This window comes from Uloborus diversus, chromosome 1 (assembly GCF_026930045.1).
Source record: "Uloborus diversus isolate 005 chromosome 1, Udiv.v.3.1, whole genome shotgun sequence".
NCBI lineage: Eukaryota > Metazoa > Arthropoda > Arachnida > Araneae > Uloboridae > Uloborus > Uloborus diversus.
The window spans coordinates 4,024,764-4,038,653 of NC_072731.1; the positions used below are offsets into that span (position 1 = coordinate 4,024,764).

Genomic DNA, 13,890 nt, shown 5'->3' on the forward strand with positions numbered 1-13,890 from the left:
GAAAGCGTAACTTGTGAATGCAAATATTTTTCAATTTCAAAACCTTTTGTTTTCTTTTTTTTTTTTTTTTTTTCATTCTTACATGAAAATGTTACTTACTAGAAGTAACTATAAACAATTGCCCAGCTAAGTTCCAATTATTTTACTCATAAATATAAAAAAAAAAAAAATTAAAAATGCCTTGTTCACGGAAAAAAAAAGAAAAGAAAAAAACTTTTAATGTTTAAAAATCAAGGCCAATTTAATATCAAAGTAGTAATTTTGATATTTGTGCAAACAATGAGCTATTTTAATGATTAGTGGTAATCTAATATTAAGCTCTCTTAACTAAAGTACAGCTTAGTTTTTAGTTAACCTTTTACTTGAAATGTGTGTTAAAAAATACTACTGTTAGCCCCGCTTAATCCGATAACGGATAAACCAATGCCCTCCTAAGACGAATAAAACCTCCCAGAATCGAATATTTCCCAATAGATGCAATGTTAAAGATCAGCCCTTAATCCAATAATTTCCCCGGATAATCAAATAATATTAATCGGCTTTCACAAATATTTTTGGTGAGAAAAATTTTGAATAAATTAGGAAAAAAAAAAATAATAACAATTGACGCTAAAAATACAAAGAGATATTTATCGCCGATAACGGGCGAGAAAAACAACATTCATAATCCATCAAAACGTTTCCACTATTCTATAAAATTTCTTTTGTCTTTGTCATAACAAAAAAAGTGTTCAGTAGATAATTAAATTGAATAACACAAACAAATATAGAAGAAGTGGTCTAAATGCGGGCCATGGTCAAAATACGGGCCACCCACTGAAAATGAGGGAAGAGAGTTGTGCGCAGTCGCAAAAATGGTATCAAATGAATCAACAGGAAGAGGCAAAAACGTTGTCAGCAAATTACCTTGTTAGCTGAAGTACGTGCTTTGTCAGGGACTGTTTTATAAGAAACACTCGCCTTTGAAGAACTCAAAACTTTTAAAAGCTTGTACAAGTAAATTTATATCTCTCTTACTTAAACAGTGAAGTAAGTGGTTTTTATCTTAAAACAAAGTAGATTATATGGGCTTTCTTTCAATGTACTTGATTTGAAATGTTTATTTGTTTAATAATAGTTTAGTACACCACAAACTTAAAGTACTGCGTGGTTTTAAAAAAAGCTCCTGATGGTGGTCCAAAAACGGGCTAGCCCGTTTTTGGACCACATTGGTAGCCTGTTTTAAACCATGCTGTTTTCGATACTTGAAAGTTTTGACGTAATATAATGACTTAAATTAACTCACGGTAAGGAACTGTGGAGGGGGGAGGGGGGGGACTCCAGAACTAGAAAAAGAGAAAGAATATCACATTTCGCATCATCACTGGATCACAAGATGAACTGGCGAAAAGTGTGAACAGTGCATTGAACAACAGTCGGAAAATTGAGAGTGGGGAATCACTTGCCTGTGAAAAGAGAAAACAGCCAAAATCTTCAGGTCAATCCAACAAGTCAAAAAGGAAATCCCAACGACAGTAGTCGAACTCGAAAGGAGACCAAAACAAGGCATGAAGTTAAATTTGGTCCTGGCCCTCTTAAAGCTATCAACCCCCTTACTCATCACGGCCTCTTCTGATAAGCTCTGTCCACAAACCTACTGAAATAGTCATGTTTCCTCATTTGCAGGTTAGCCTGAGATTTGAATATGATCCCAGGTCTTGCTTTCCGTGCAAAAATTTAACCGATTAACATCTTTCATTTTGATAAATATAAACAACTGAATCTTGTCCCCTCTGGCTCTCCTTTGCTCCAGGCTATACATATTAGGCTTTTTTAAGCACGGTCTCGTAATCCAAATCCCTAACCTAGTAGCCCTTCTTTGAACCTTTTCCAATAAAAAAATGTCTTTCTTGAAATAAGGCGACCAAAGCTGAACAGCACGCTGCAACATTTTGCAAAATCTAAGTATGTTGTCATGTACTTAGTTCTTTTGCAATACTTACCCAATTCCTTTGAGGAAAGTAACAGGTCAGAAACGCACCCCCTGAGTGTTGCCTGGTGCTTGCTGACCAGCAAGTCATCTGCTCAAGCTGAAATTTGGCTGGTTGTACAAAAGTAGGGCCTTCCAGGTTCAGCTTGTCTTTTCTGTTCTTCGGACAAATGTTAAACAGACACGGTGACAGTGGATGGATCTCCCTGTCTCGAGCTTTTTCGACACGCTTTTATTAGCTTCACCTGTATGTATGAATGTATCTTGTAATGGAATCTTGCAACTCTAATTTCGCCTACTTCCTGCGATCGAATTCTGAGACCTCAGACCCAATGACAATGCAATATTCTATGAACAAATTGATTAATTAACTATTAATTATTAGTTTATTTTAATTTTAATCTATTTTTGCATAAATCCATTAATAGGAGAACGAAAAATGCTCTCAAAAATTAGTATTAAATATCGACAGAAGAACCTGGTTTTTCTGCATCGGATAAAAGTTGTTCCAATGTTCCAAGGTAATAAGAACGTGAATTTTAATTGGTTAACTGTAAAAAAACTTGATTCTTTATTAGAAGTTCCTTAATACTAGGTTTGTTAGTGATCAGCTTTAAGTTTTCCTTAAAATCTAATCTACACAAAAATATAAGGTATTTACGATGAAACTCTTTAATATATTTTGGAATACAAACTGCATTAACTAGCAGCTGACATTTACAGGTATTATTTTACAAAGCAATATAAGAAAATGGCCCGTCAAGGTATGACGGGTGAAAATTTGCTTCTACATTTGAACGCAGCTATTGCTTGTTTGATGATATTTTGGTAGTTGAAGTTTTAACTAACTCCAGTAGATTAACCCTTAACTCCAGTAGATAGCGCTCATTGTTGACCATTTTTCGTTTCTTCATCCCCCTGAAATGACTCAGTCTTACCAGTAAACCAGTTAAGTTACCGGATCGAGTTCAGCCTTGTCACAATAAAGGCACCCTGCATGTCAAACATTACCAGAACATATTATCAAATTATCATGCCATGGCGCAAGTTTCATTGTTGAAACTCGCGGATTACGCTATCATTGGCTATTATATATATGAGGACTACAAAATCCCACGATTTTTGTCCACTTCGACCGTCAGAGCGCCGTATTGTGAGACTAGAGAAATGAATAACTTTTTCAAATTTATGAAGCTATCATACCTTTCGATCCAATGTAAAGTACAAAATGCCTGCAATCTCTGTTTCTTAGATTCAGAGAAGTTGAGTTTTCAAAAACGTTTAATAAAGCATTTCTTCTGCAAACAGTCCTAAAGGAGGAGATAGACAGTCTCAAACGTTTCTATAACATTTCTGACTGTAGGAAACCTTTTGTGATGTTCCAATTCAAAGAATGGCTAAAGAAAGGAACAGGGCGGTCATTCCAAGCTCGTCAGCTTGCGAGATCGAGATTTTCGCTCATGTGATCGGTTGTGACGTAGAAATGTCACAAAGTAGTATTCTAATCTACTCGATCCTACGTGAAATACACCGCCAGCTCAGTCATTTCCAGCCGAGGACTGCAGTTTCGTGCTTATTAGCACTCATCAGCCCGGCATAGCATTGACTGAGCTGGAGATGGAGAACCTCTTAAGGAAGCCAAGAGTGCCAAACAAACTGGTAGCTAATATAGAATTAGCGCAAACCAGACGAGTGACCGAAACAATGGTTCGGTTCAACTCGAATTTTGAAGGCAAAGCAGGTATATTCAGTAAGTTTCCGCCCTATGCCAAGAGTGCCAAACAAACTGGTTTGCGCTAATTCTATATTAGCTACCAGTTTGTTTGGCACTCTTGGCTTCCTTAAGAGGTTCTCCATCTCCAGCTCAGCCACTTTCCTATGCCGGGCTGATGAGTGCTAATAAGCACGAAACTGCAGTCCTCGACTGGAATTGACTGAGCTGGCGGTGTATTTCACATATTTCTGCCTTAGCCCTGGCTATAGGGCGGAAACTTACTGAATAACTACTCGATCCTAGCCACAAGCTACGTTCGAGTAGATTAAAATACTACTTTGCGACATTTCTACGTCTTAACCGATCACGTGAGCGAAAATCTCGATCTCGCAAGCTGACGAGCTTGGAATGACCGCCCTGGCCCGTCGTTTCAAATTTTTGCCAGAAAGAGAGGGGGGGGGGGCGGGAAAGAGTGTACTCAGGGCAAATTTATCGGAAAATGAAAAGAACCATACCCACCGTATGTTAAAAAATCAACTTTTTACGGGGGTAGGGGCAATCGACGACCCTTAATGACAAGTCAGGTAAGGCGTGTAAGTAGTAAGGGGTTGCAGGTGAGAAATTAGAGTTTGAACACCCAGTAAATGGTCAGTGATGTTGGATGCTTTATCGTACTTTATCCTTGTCCGCAGCGATATTTGCAACAAATTTAATTCTGACCTAGTTTTGTATTATTTTGGATTGCTTTACTAATAGTCCAAGAGCCCATGAGTGCCAGACCTACGTCATAGTATTGTAACGGATCCAGTGCGACTTCCAACTTTCTTGAAAGGACGACACAGTTCTTGATTAAGAATACAGGAAATTTATTTACACTATGTACAGGGAAGATCGTCAACAACTGCTAAATTAATCATCAGCAATTAAGCAAATATCACACAACACCGTAAACTCAACGGTTACACACGTATTTACTTCCAAATAAGAAAAACAACACAGCGAAAAGCCTCGCAATAAACAGAGCTCTCAGTACAAATTCTCAATCGAAACTAACTTTTTAACCGACTTCAAAAAGGAGGCGGTTATCAGTTCATACCGTATGTATGTTTTTTTTTTGTTTGACCACTCATAGTCTCACCTAGTGAACCGATTTTGATGATTCTTTTTTTAATGGATAGAGGATGGCTCAACTTAGGTCCCATTACTTTGTTCGACCATATTTGTTCTTTAGATAAAAAGTTATGGGCAAAAAACAGTAAATTTCCCTATTAAATGATTAAAATCATATTGTAGCGAAGTTCGCTCTTTTCATCCGAGGATAACGGTGGCTCAGTGGTAGAATTCTCGTCTCCCACACGAGCAACCCGGGTTCAAGTCCCGACTAGGACAAAGTGAATTTTACTAAAATTTCGTTTCTACTGTTTCCCGTATTTTCTCGAATGTTCTATTAATTTCTGTATCTTTTAAAGTCTGGAAAGTTCCAGCACTTTTTCAAGTTGTATATAAGGAGATGTAACGTTCATTCGTGGTTCTGAATAAAGATCTCGAGTTGAGACTAACGAGTATTCGCTTCATTTGGTTTTCACATTGTCTTCGCTATCTTCATCTACGCGACAATATGAAACTCATTGTTATAAAGGTTTGGTGCCATATAACTGTAACATTAATAGTAATTGTAATGATAATTTTGAATAAAGGCTTTTCTAAAGCAATACAGTGATATAGAGCCACACTTCTTACTAGGTAACTTCTTACTTTTACTGAAATATCTACATTTACACTAAAAAGAATGAAATAAAAAAAATTTTGAAAAAAAAAAAATAAATAAATAGAACCGACTTCAAAATTGCTCTAAAAAGTGAAAAATAATTTTATTCTTTAAGCATCATCGATAATACTTTTAAACATAATTTTTGAAGTTGGCGCAAAAACAAAAAGTAAAATCCATTGTAACCATGCTTCGTTCGTATTTTTATTAAAAAATCATCCAAACTTAGGAACGAAACATTTATATCGTTACTCAAATATGCTGTCATCAATGCGTAATGCATGTGGTAGTGAAGAAACTGGACCTGGTTAAATTTATACTTGTAGTTGAGTTATGGCTGTGAATGATTTTATCGATCGTTTTTGCGCCAACTTCAAAAATTATGTTTAAAAGTATTATCGATGGTGTTTAAAGAATAAAATTATTTTCACTTTTTAGAGCAATTTTGAAGTCGGTTCTATTTTTTTTTCAAATTTTTTTTATCATGCGTAACGGTCTTTTTATAACATCGAAAGAAATCTCTCAACTATTCCAGAAAATGCTACACCGTTCCACACTTTCTTATTGCTTTTCATTCACAGATCTTATCAATGAAAAAAAATAGCGGACCATATACTTCAGTCGAATGTATAGGGGCTGTATATTCATTACGGGAAACTATTTACAGGTTACGTTACTACAATAATTTACTATTTACAGAATTTGTAACAGTATGAAGGCCCAAAATTTTTCTGTGTAAAGACATCACAGCAGTCAAGAAAGGTTCACAATTACTTAAGCTGAGCCGCGCTGGCTTTGGCAGGAAACAGGTAGCAAAGGTGCGTAAAATTGCTGCAAAAAGCTAAACATCATACATTTATTCCATGTCACGTGACCTGGTGGTTTCCATCCAACCATCTCCGGTTTGGAGGACGTTCTACAAAGGTGCAGACATGCCTTTGAAACTAACCTATGCGAATTTTCAACTTTCAAGACACAAATCATAAGAATCTATGGGATACCTCAAAAAGAAAAGGAACAGAGAGCTTTTTTTTTTGGCGCTATTTTAATTAAATAACTAAAGAGCTTGGGCTTTTGCATGATCTTTGTTTTATATACGTAGAAAAAGATTGTTAATTATCATCAGAGGTAGATATGCAAAGATCGTTTAGATAGACCGATAGATAGGTATAGAGGTCGATATAGGTAGATGGTCAATAAGAGATACTAGATAGGCCTGTATTTAAAGAACTTCAACAGGTGATCATTGCCCCCACCCCCACCCCCCTTCTCGACTTTGGAAAAAAAGAGCATTCACGTAAAAGTGGACCTGCTTTTTGTTATTTTCCGACTGAATCGGCATTGAGAGTACACCTCCCCCCCCCTCCTTTGGGGCTGCTTGCATACAAAGGCGATCTTTTTATGTGTTTTGGCGAATAGTTTTAAATTACAAAGAGACTTTAACAGTTTTTTTGAAAAGGTGTGTACTCATTTTTGTTGAAGAAAACTGACCGTTTCACATCAGAAGGAGGGAGAGAGGATTTTTTTTTCCAACGGATTTCTTTTACATTCTTAGCACAGGCATCGCCGTGCGGACACTGCTAGTTTTTGTATAAATAACATCACTTTCATTACATACCGATTTTGATATTCTTTTACAAGTAAGGAAAGTTAAGTTGTTTTTAAGATGAAAAACTTGGATGGAGAATCTCTCAAGTGTAAGTCTGATAAATGTATAAATGCAGGCTTTCAAATTGTCAATTTTGTTTAGTAGCAAGTGGCCAGAAGACACCTATAAATTTTTTGCAAAGCCACATTTTCATTTTTAGTTGCCTCTTCAACGAGGAATTTAGTTTTTTATGAAAACAAGAGCTCAGTCTCTAGCCAATTTGCCTACCGAAACCTTTAAGCCGATACTTTTCATCCCACATAACGTTTTAGCGCACTGCCCTCTTGTTTTTACAAAAACAAAAATTATGGATAAAGTGGAAAGTAAAAAATGAAAATGTGGCTACGTAGCTAAATTCTTCTCATTTTTAAAATGGTGAAAAGTCCCCCCCCCCCCTCCACGGCCACGAGATGACGTTTTGACGAGGCAACAGTGCTTGAAAACTGACATAAAGTAATGTAATATAACTAACGGAACAAATGGTTTCAGTCCAGTCCTCGAATTTTTCGCATTAAAACTCTCGGAAAGTTCTTGTACGCATTTCTATAATCTTTTCTGAGAATGCCATAAATGAACGGATTTACAGCCGGGCACAGGTAAGTTAATAGCGAAAGGGAATAATTAAGTCGCTCAGAAACGCCCTCATCGGACAAAATATCGACAATCTCCAAAATCGCGTAAGGAAATGTGGTGACGTAGAAGACTACGGCAATGGCAATCATACTCAAAATCGTCTTGTTTAACCTCGAACTGTAGGAATCTTTTCCCGGTACTTTGTCCGTCTTGATGAACAGTTTGTTCTTCTTCTTCTGCACGACTTCGAACACGATGAGAGAGTTGCAGATGCCGATTCCGACGGCCGTGACGAAGTAGTAGGCGAAAATGGACGGTATCGACATGAATCGAGTTTCATAAATCTTCGAGTCGAACACACAGGTTCCCTCTGAGTAGTGATAGCGGGAAAAATCAAACACCATGACTGCTATCATTACGCAGGCTCCATTGCAGAAAAGAAGCGCGCACAGCAGCAGGGCCCTCCTAGGGCTCACTATGTCAGGGTATCTCAAGGGTTGGGTCACGGCAATGGCCCTGTCGATGCTGATGAGGAGGACGTGGAGGGAGGACGAACTGGTGCACGAGTAGTAGATACCGTTGTGGAACTTGCAGAGTCTGTCTCCGAACGGCCAGTAGTCGCAGGCAATGGCTGCGGAGAGAGGAATGGTGCCGAAGAGTCCCGTTACTGCGTCGATTATGGATAGGGAGACGAGGAACAGGTTTCCTGTCGCCTTTCGGAGTGTCTCGTCCCAGAAATAAGTGAGGACGACGACGAGGTTTCCCAAAACACTCATTATCCCCATTGACAAAGTGAAAAAGGAGCCAAATATTCTCATCCAGAATCCTCTTCGATACGTTTCCGATGGTGTGATACTGTAGTCGTCAAATATAAGAGTCAGGTTGTCCATTCTGGGAACCGTGCCCCTAAGAAAAATGAAAACGAAAACAGAGATTACTGTCTGACCACGGATTGTACGGAAAGACAAACATCCGTTTTACAGCCGGAAATGGACGAATCTATTATTCTTTACCGATGTCAGCTTTTGCAGAAGCAGAGTCTCATTCAAATAAGCGGAATACGCACGCGCATCAAATTTTTATTCCCCCCCCCCCTTATTCACATAGATTCGTCTTATCTGGACATTTGGAAATTCCATGCAATCCGTGGTTGGACAGTTCTTAGTTATTAAACGTATTTTTACATTTAGTGTAAAATTTTCAACTGGAAAGTTAGGATAATATCAGCAATGGTGTGTTTATATCGAAATGCATTGCACATTGTAGAAAAAAAAAAAAAACCTGCAGTACTACTTGAAGCCATCTAAGAAATTAGGCATCCATGAAGGTTTCTAGCAACGATTGATGATGTTATTTAAGGTACAGATGTATCGCTACTAGAAGCCTTTATGGACGCTCAGTTGTTTGGATATTTTCTAGTAGTACTGCTGTTTTCGGTATTTTTTAGTGTAGTTTACAGGAATAATCAGTGTATTAAGTATGAAGGTGAGAATTCTTTTGTGACCGTTTTCCCGTCGAAAAAAAAAGTATAATTAGAATGTATACAGGATGCCCCCGTTTAACATAAATCCCCTCTATTTTGCAACTTTTAGTCCTAGATGCATAATTTGATTTGCAAAAATGATCAAAATAAAGTGCAGAATTAAGATATTGGAAGTCGGAAGCGAAAATGAAAATTAATGAGAAAATACAAACTCTAACTTTGTATGCAACCTTAGATCCAAGGGACTTCAATGACAGATTCCCTGAGTTTAAAACCAAAATATTTATATTTTTAATTGCTATTGAAAAATAAAAGCGGATATTGTGCCACGACACACTAAAACGCGCTACAAAGCTACTTCATGCAACTTTCGAGTTTTCGAGTATACGAGATTGATCTCTCGGTGCATCGAAAAGGATCCGGAAAATTTTCATGCACCTTTTAATTATTAAAACTATGTTGGGTCAACTTTATTCATATACTAGGGGAACCCGCACGGCTTTGCCCGTAGTAGAAAATGAAAAGGTAATTTGGTTCGCCCGTACGTTTACAAATAATGGGTACTAAATTTCTCGCCAATTTGCTGACTTAAATGGCTCGCCCATGTTACGGTTCCACCTTATGATAATTTCTTAATTTTCTCTTCCACGTTATGATAATTTGCTGGGTAAAGTGTTCTTAAAATTGGAATATAAAAAGAACAAAATCGAATTTTCGAAAAATCGCTTCGAGGTGCACACCCTCATGCTACAAACTATTTTTGGGCCAAATTTTATGAAAATTTGGCCGAAAGCTCTAGGTGCTATACGCGTCACAGAGATCCCCGACAGACTTTCAGCGTTATTATTAGTAACTAGTGATACCCGCACGGCTTTGCCCGTAATAGAAAAATCAAAAGGTCCTTTGGTTCGCCTGTATATTTACAAATAATGTATGGTGAATTTTCTCGCCACTTGGACTGTACCTATCTTACGGTTCCACGTTATGATAATTTCGTAATTTACTCGTCCATCTTATGATATTTTTTTTCTTAAAATTGGAATAAAAAGAGAACCACATCGAATTTTTGAAAAATCGCTTCGAGGTGCACACCCCCATGCTACATACTAACTTTGTGCTAAATTTCATTGAAAATCGGCAGAACGGTTTAGGCGCTATGCGCGTCACAGACATCCAGAGATCCTCCGGACAGAGAGACTTTCAGCTTTATTATTAGTAAAGAAGATAAAGATAAAGATTCTTTCCCATTTTATTAAATTTCTGTGAAAAATGGGCTTAAAATTGGAATAGAAAAAGAACAAAATCGAATTTTCGAAAAATCGCTTCGAGGTGCACACATGCTACAGCATGTGTGCACCTCGTGCTGCAGCACCACATGCTGCATCCCATGCTACATACTTTGTGCCAAATTTCCTGAAAATCGGCCGAACGGTCTAGGCGCTATGCGAGTCACAAACATCCTACAGACATCCAGACATCCTCCGGACAGAGAGACTTTCAGCTTTGTTATTAGTAAAAATAAAGATAAAGATAAAGATGCCAAATTTAATTTAGGATCTTTAAAACGCTATTTAAGAGAGATGACCAATGACTATTAGAAAACAGAAAGTCTTATAAGTGTCATTTTCCAGAAAGTAACTTTTGAACGAAAATATTTTTCAATTTTGAGACCTTTTTTTTTTTATTCTTCCATGAAAGTGTTACCTACAAGAAGTAACCATAAACAATGGCACAGCCAAGTTCTAATTATTTTACTCATAAGTTAATTAAAAAAAATGCCTTGTTCACGGAAATGAAAAAAAAAAAAAAAAAAAAAAAAACTTTTAGTGTTTAAAAACCGGGGCCAATTTAATGTCAACGTAGTACTTTTGTAAACTGTGCAAACAATGTGCTATTTTAATGATTAATGGGAATCTAATATTAAGCATTATTAAAGTACGGCTTGATTTCTAGTTGTCATTTTAGTTCAAATGTGAGTTAAAAAATATTATAATATTATTATATTTCCAAATTAGTAAGTAAATTTGAAAATGTACTGGCAATTTATAATTTTTCAGAATGCCCAAAACTGATGTGTATTTCGCCCTCCATCGTTTATTTTCACCTTAGCAATAATGACATGGATAAGATCTCTCACAGAGGTGAGGAGTTTTCCGTTAATACAGGCCTAATGGATACATTTTTCAGGGAAATATGTTTTTTCTTCGTTGCTACAATCTGCACATGTTAAGCATATGAAAGCATGTTCACTTCTTTTTTTTACATTAATTTACATCTCTGAAATTCAAGTTCACGGAGGTGAGAATTCCTAATAACCACACTTGGTTTTAAAACAAAATCTATCTTCTTGTTCTCCGACGAAAATCTCACAACTTCTTTATGGCTGAAAATAAACAAGGGATGACCCTTGTTTCAATAACCCTTGTATCATGGAAAATAAAATGTAATGTCATTACTGCCACATGTTAAGCATATGAAAGCATGTTCACTTCTTTTTTTTACATTAATTTACATCCCTGAAATTCAAGTTCACGGAGGTGAGAATTCCTAATAACCACACTTGGTTTTTAAAACAAAATCCATCTTCTTGTTTTCCGACGAAAATCTCACAACTTCTTGATGGCTGAAAATAAACAAGGGGGCTCCCTTGTATCATGGAAAATAAAATGTGATGCCATTACTGCCATGAGAATTTATTGTGTGACATGATTCCTTATCCTACTGAAACCAACTAAAACACAATATTAAAAAATTAAATATACCTAAGCAATTAGTATTTGAGAAACTTGTGAAAGGAATAATAAATAAGTATATGCATTAATTAAACAAGTTATTAAGCAACGTAAACAGTCACGCCAGGTGTGTGTGACATGCCAGTGGCATAGCCAACCGCCCCTTGACTACGCCACTGACCAAGGGTACAAAAATGTTAGAAGGGGTAACACACGTGTCAAAAGTATGGGAAACACCGATCTACATCAACATGTTCTGAAACAGCATTTCTCTACCAATGAATATTTAATCGATTATTGGAGATTAATAAGTTTGTGGCGTGCCTAGCTCATCTGCTCCGGGGCAGCGGATGTGTCAGAAGACTTCCATTTTTTTTTCTTCCTGAATTTCTGAGTACATGATATCGTGCAATATATAGATACCGCACTTTGCTCTTCGTAATGACAATTTCCTTTCAAAATAAAAAAAAGTATCGTCGAAGAAATTCTGAAAGGATTTCTGTGGCGTTTTGAGTTGGGACGTTTGTTTAAGAATTAGACAAAATTTAAAAAAATAACGTTTATTTAGGACTGGCTAGAGCCGCTATATTGATTTGCCGACGCATCAGCTTAAGTTTAGCCATTTTGGATCGGATTTTTCACTGTTGCACTGCTAGGGTTACCACAGCAAAGTTTCGGGTTTCGCCAAATTTGCCGAAAATAATACTTTATTTAATAAAGAATTCACGTGCCGCTAATAATCGCTCGCAGTGAACAATTACCAAATGTGATTATTCGCCAGAAAAGACAACCACTCAAACACGTGCTCCGATCCAAAAAGGCTGATCTTAAGCTGATGCGCCTGCTCGTATATATAGGGGCCTTAGCTAGAGCCGCTATATAGATAGGCCGACGCATCAGCTTAAGTTTAGCCATTTTGGATTTGATTTTTCACTGTTTGTGTTAGGACTACCACAGCAAAGTTTCAGATTTCACCAACGTTGCCAAACTAAAAATAATAATAATAACCAATTCACGTGCCGCTAATAATTACTCACAGTGAATAATCACCAAACGCGATAACTCGCCAGAAAAGACAACCACTCAAACACGCGCTCCGATCCAAAATGGCTAATCTTAAGCTGATGCGGCGGTTCGTATATATATAGGGGCCTTAGACTGGCCATCGACGGGAGTTGAAATGAAACACTGAATAGCGAGCAGTAAGTTGCCGTCTTTTACCCAGAGATGAGGCAGAACTAAATGCAAAATACCGACAACCCGGTTATTGCACCCAGAGACTGCAGTTTTGTCCTCGTTATGGACGCATCAGTCTGGAATAGTCAATAACCCTGCTGGAGGCTGATGCCATCTCATTCATGTTGAGTGTGTTACAAACTGGTACCTAAAATAATTTTAGCGCACCAGAGAGTGTGCACAGCATCTGCTATAAGTATTTTTTAAATTTTTAACATAGAGCATTTAGGGGACTGTGGGGCAGAGTGAAATAGTTAAGATAACTTTTTTTTTTCAAAATGAACGAATCAAAAATTTGTTTTAAAATTTACAGTACATAAAGAGGTAACAATGTATTTGAAATAAAACTTGCATTGAAATATCATGGAGTCCGACTAATTGTCGGGTACAGGAGTCGGAGTTGGGAGTCAGATGCCCCCAAATTTTCGGAGTCGGGAGTTTTCGTTAAGAGACTAACTCTTGACTCCGAAAAGTCCATTCTTATGAAGTCCATATTATAAATTCCAACAAAATTTATTTGAAGTAATTCAGCTTTCAAGTGCGGAATCTACATTGTCTTTCAGTTTCCCCGTAGGCGCTAATGTTAAGGGATTTAAACTGTTCAAAATTGAACAGAAAATGGGGTGGTTTCCTTCAGTCAAAAGTACTACTTTTAGTCATTGAAATGGATAGAATGAGCAAAAAAAATTACATGACCCAAAAAATACTTTCATTTTCCCAACAGTTTTTTTTTAACCCATTAATGCCTAGCGTCCCTTTTTAGGGAC

The 13,890-nt window shown here is 37.1% G+C and overlaps 1 protein-coding gene across 1 annotated transcript; it reads right to left on the reverse strand.

Annotated features, from left to right (window-relative positions):
- Positions 1-7,584: 7,584 nt before the first annotated feature.
- On the reverse strand, positions 7,585-8,562 carry LOC129234277 (histamine H2 receptor-like). Its single transcript, XM_054868273.1, has one exon. It carries the CDS (start codon positions 8,560-8,562, stop codon positions 7,585-7,587), a length of 978 nt encoding a protein of 325 aa, XP_054724248.1.
- Between the last annotated feature and the right edge of the window lie 5,328 nt (positions 8,563-13,890).

Coding starts and splice junctions, on each gene's coding strand:
- LOC129234277 (XM_054868273.1), bottom strand. CDS start 8,562: ATGGACAACCTGACTCTTATATTTGACGACTACAGTATCACACCATCG.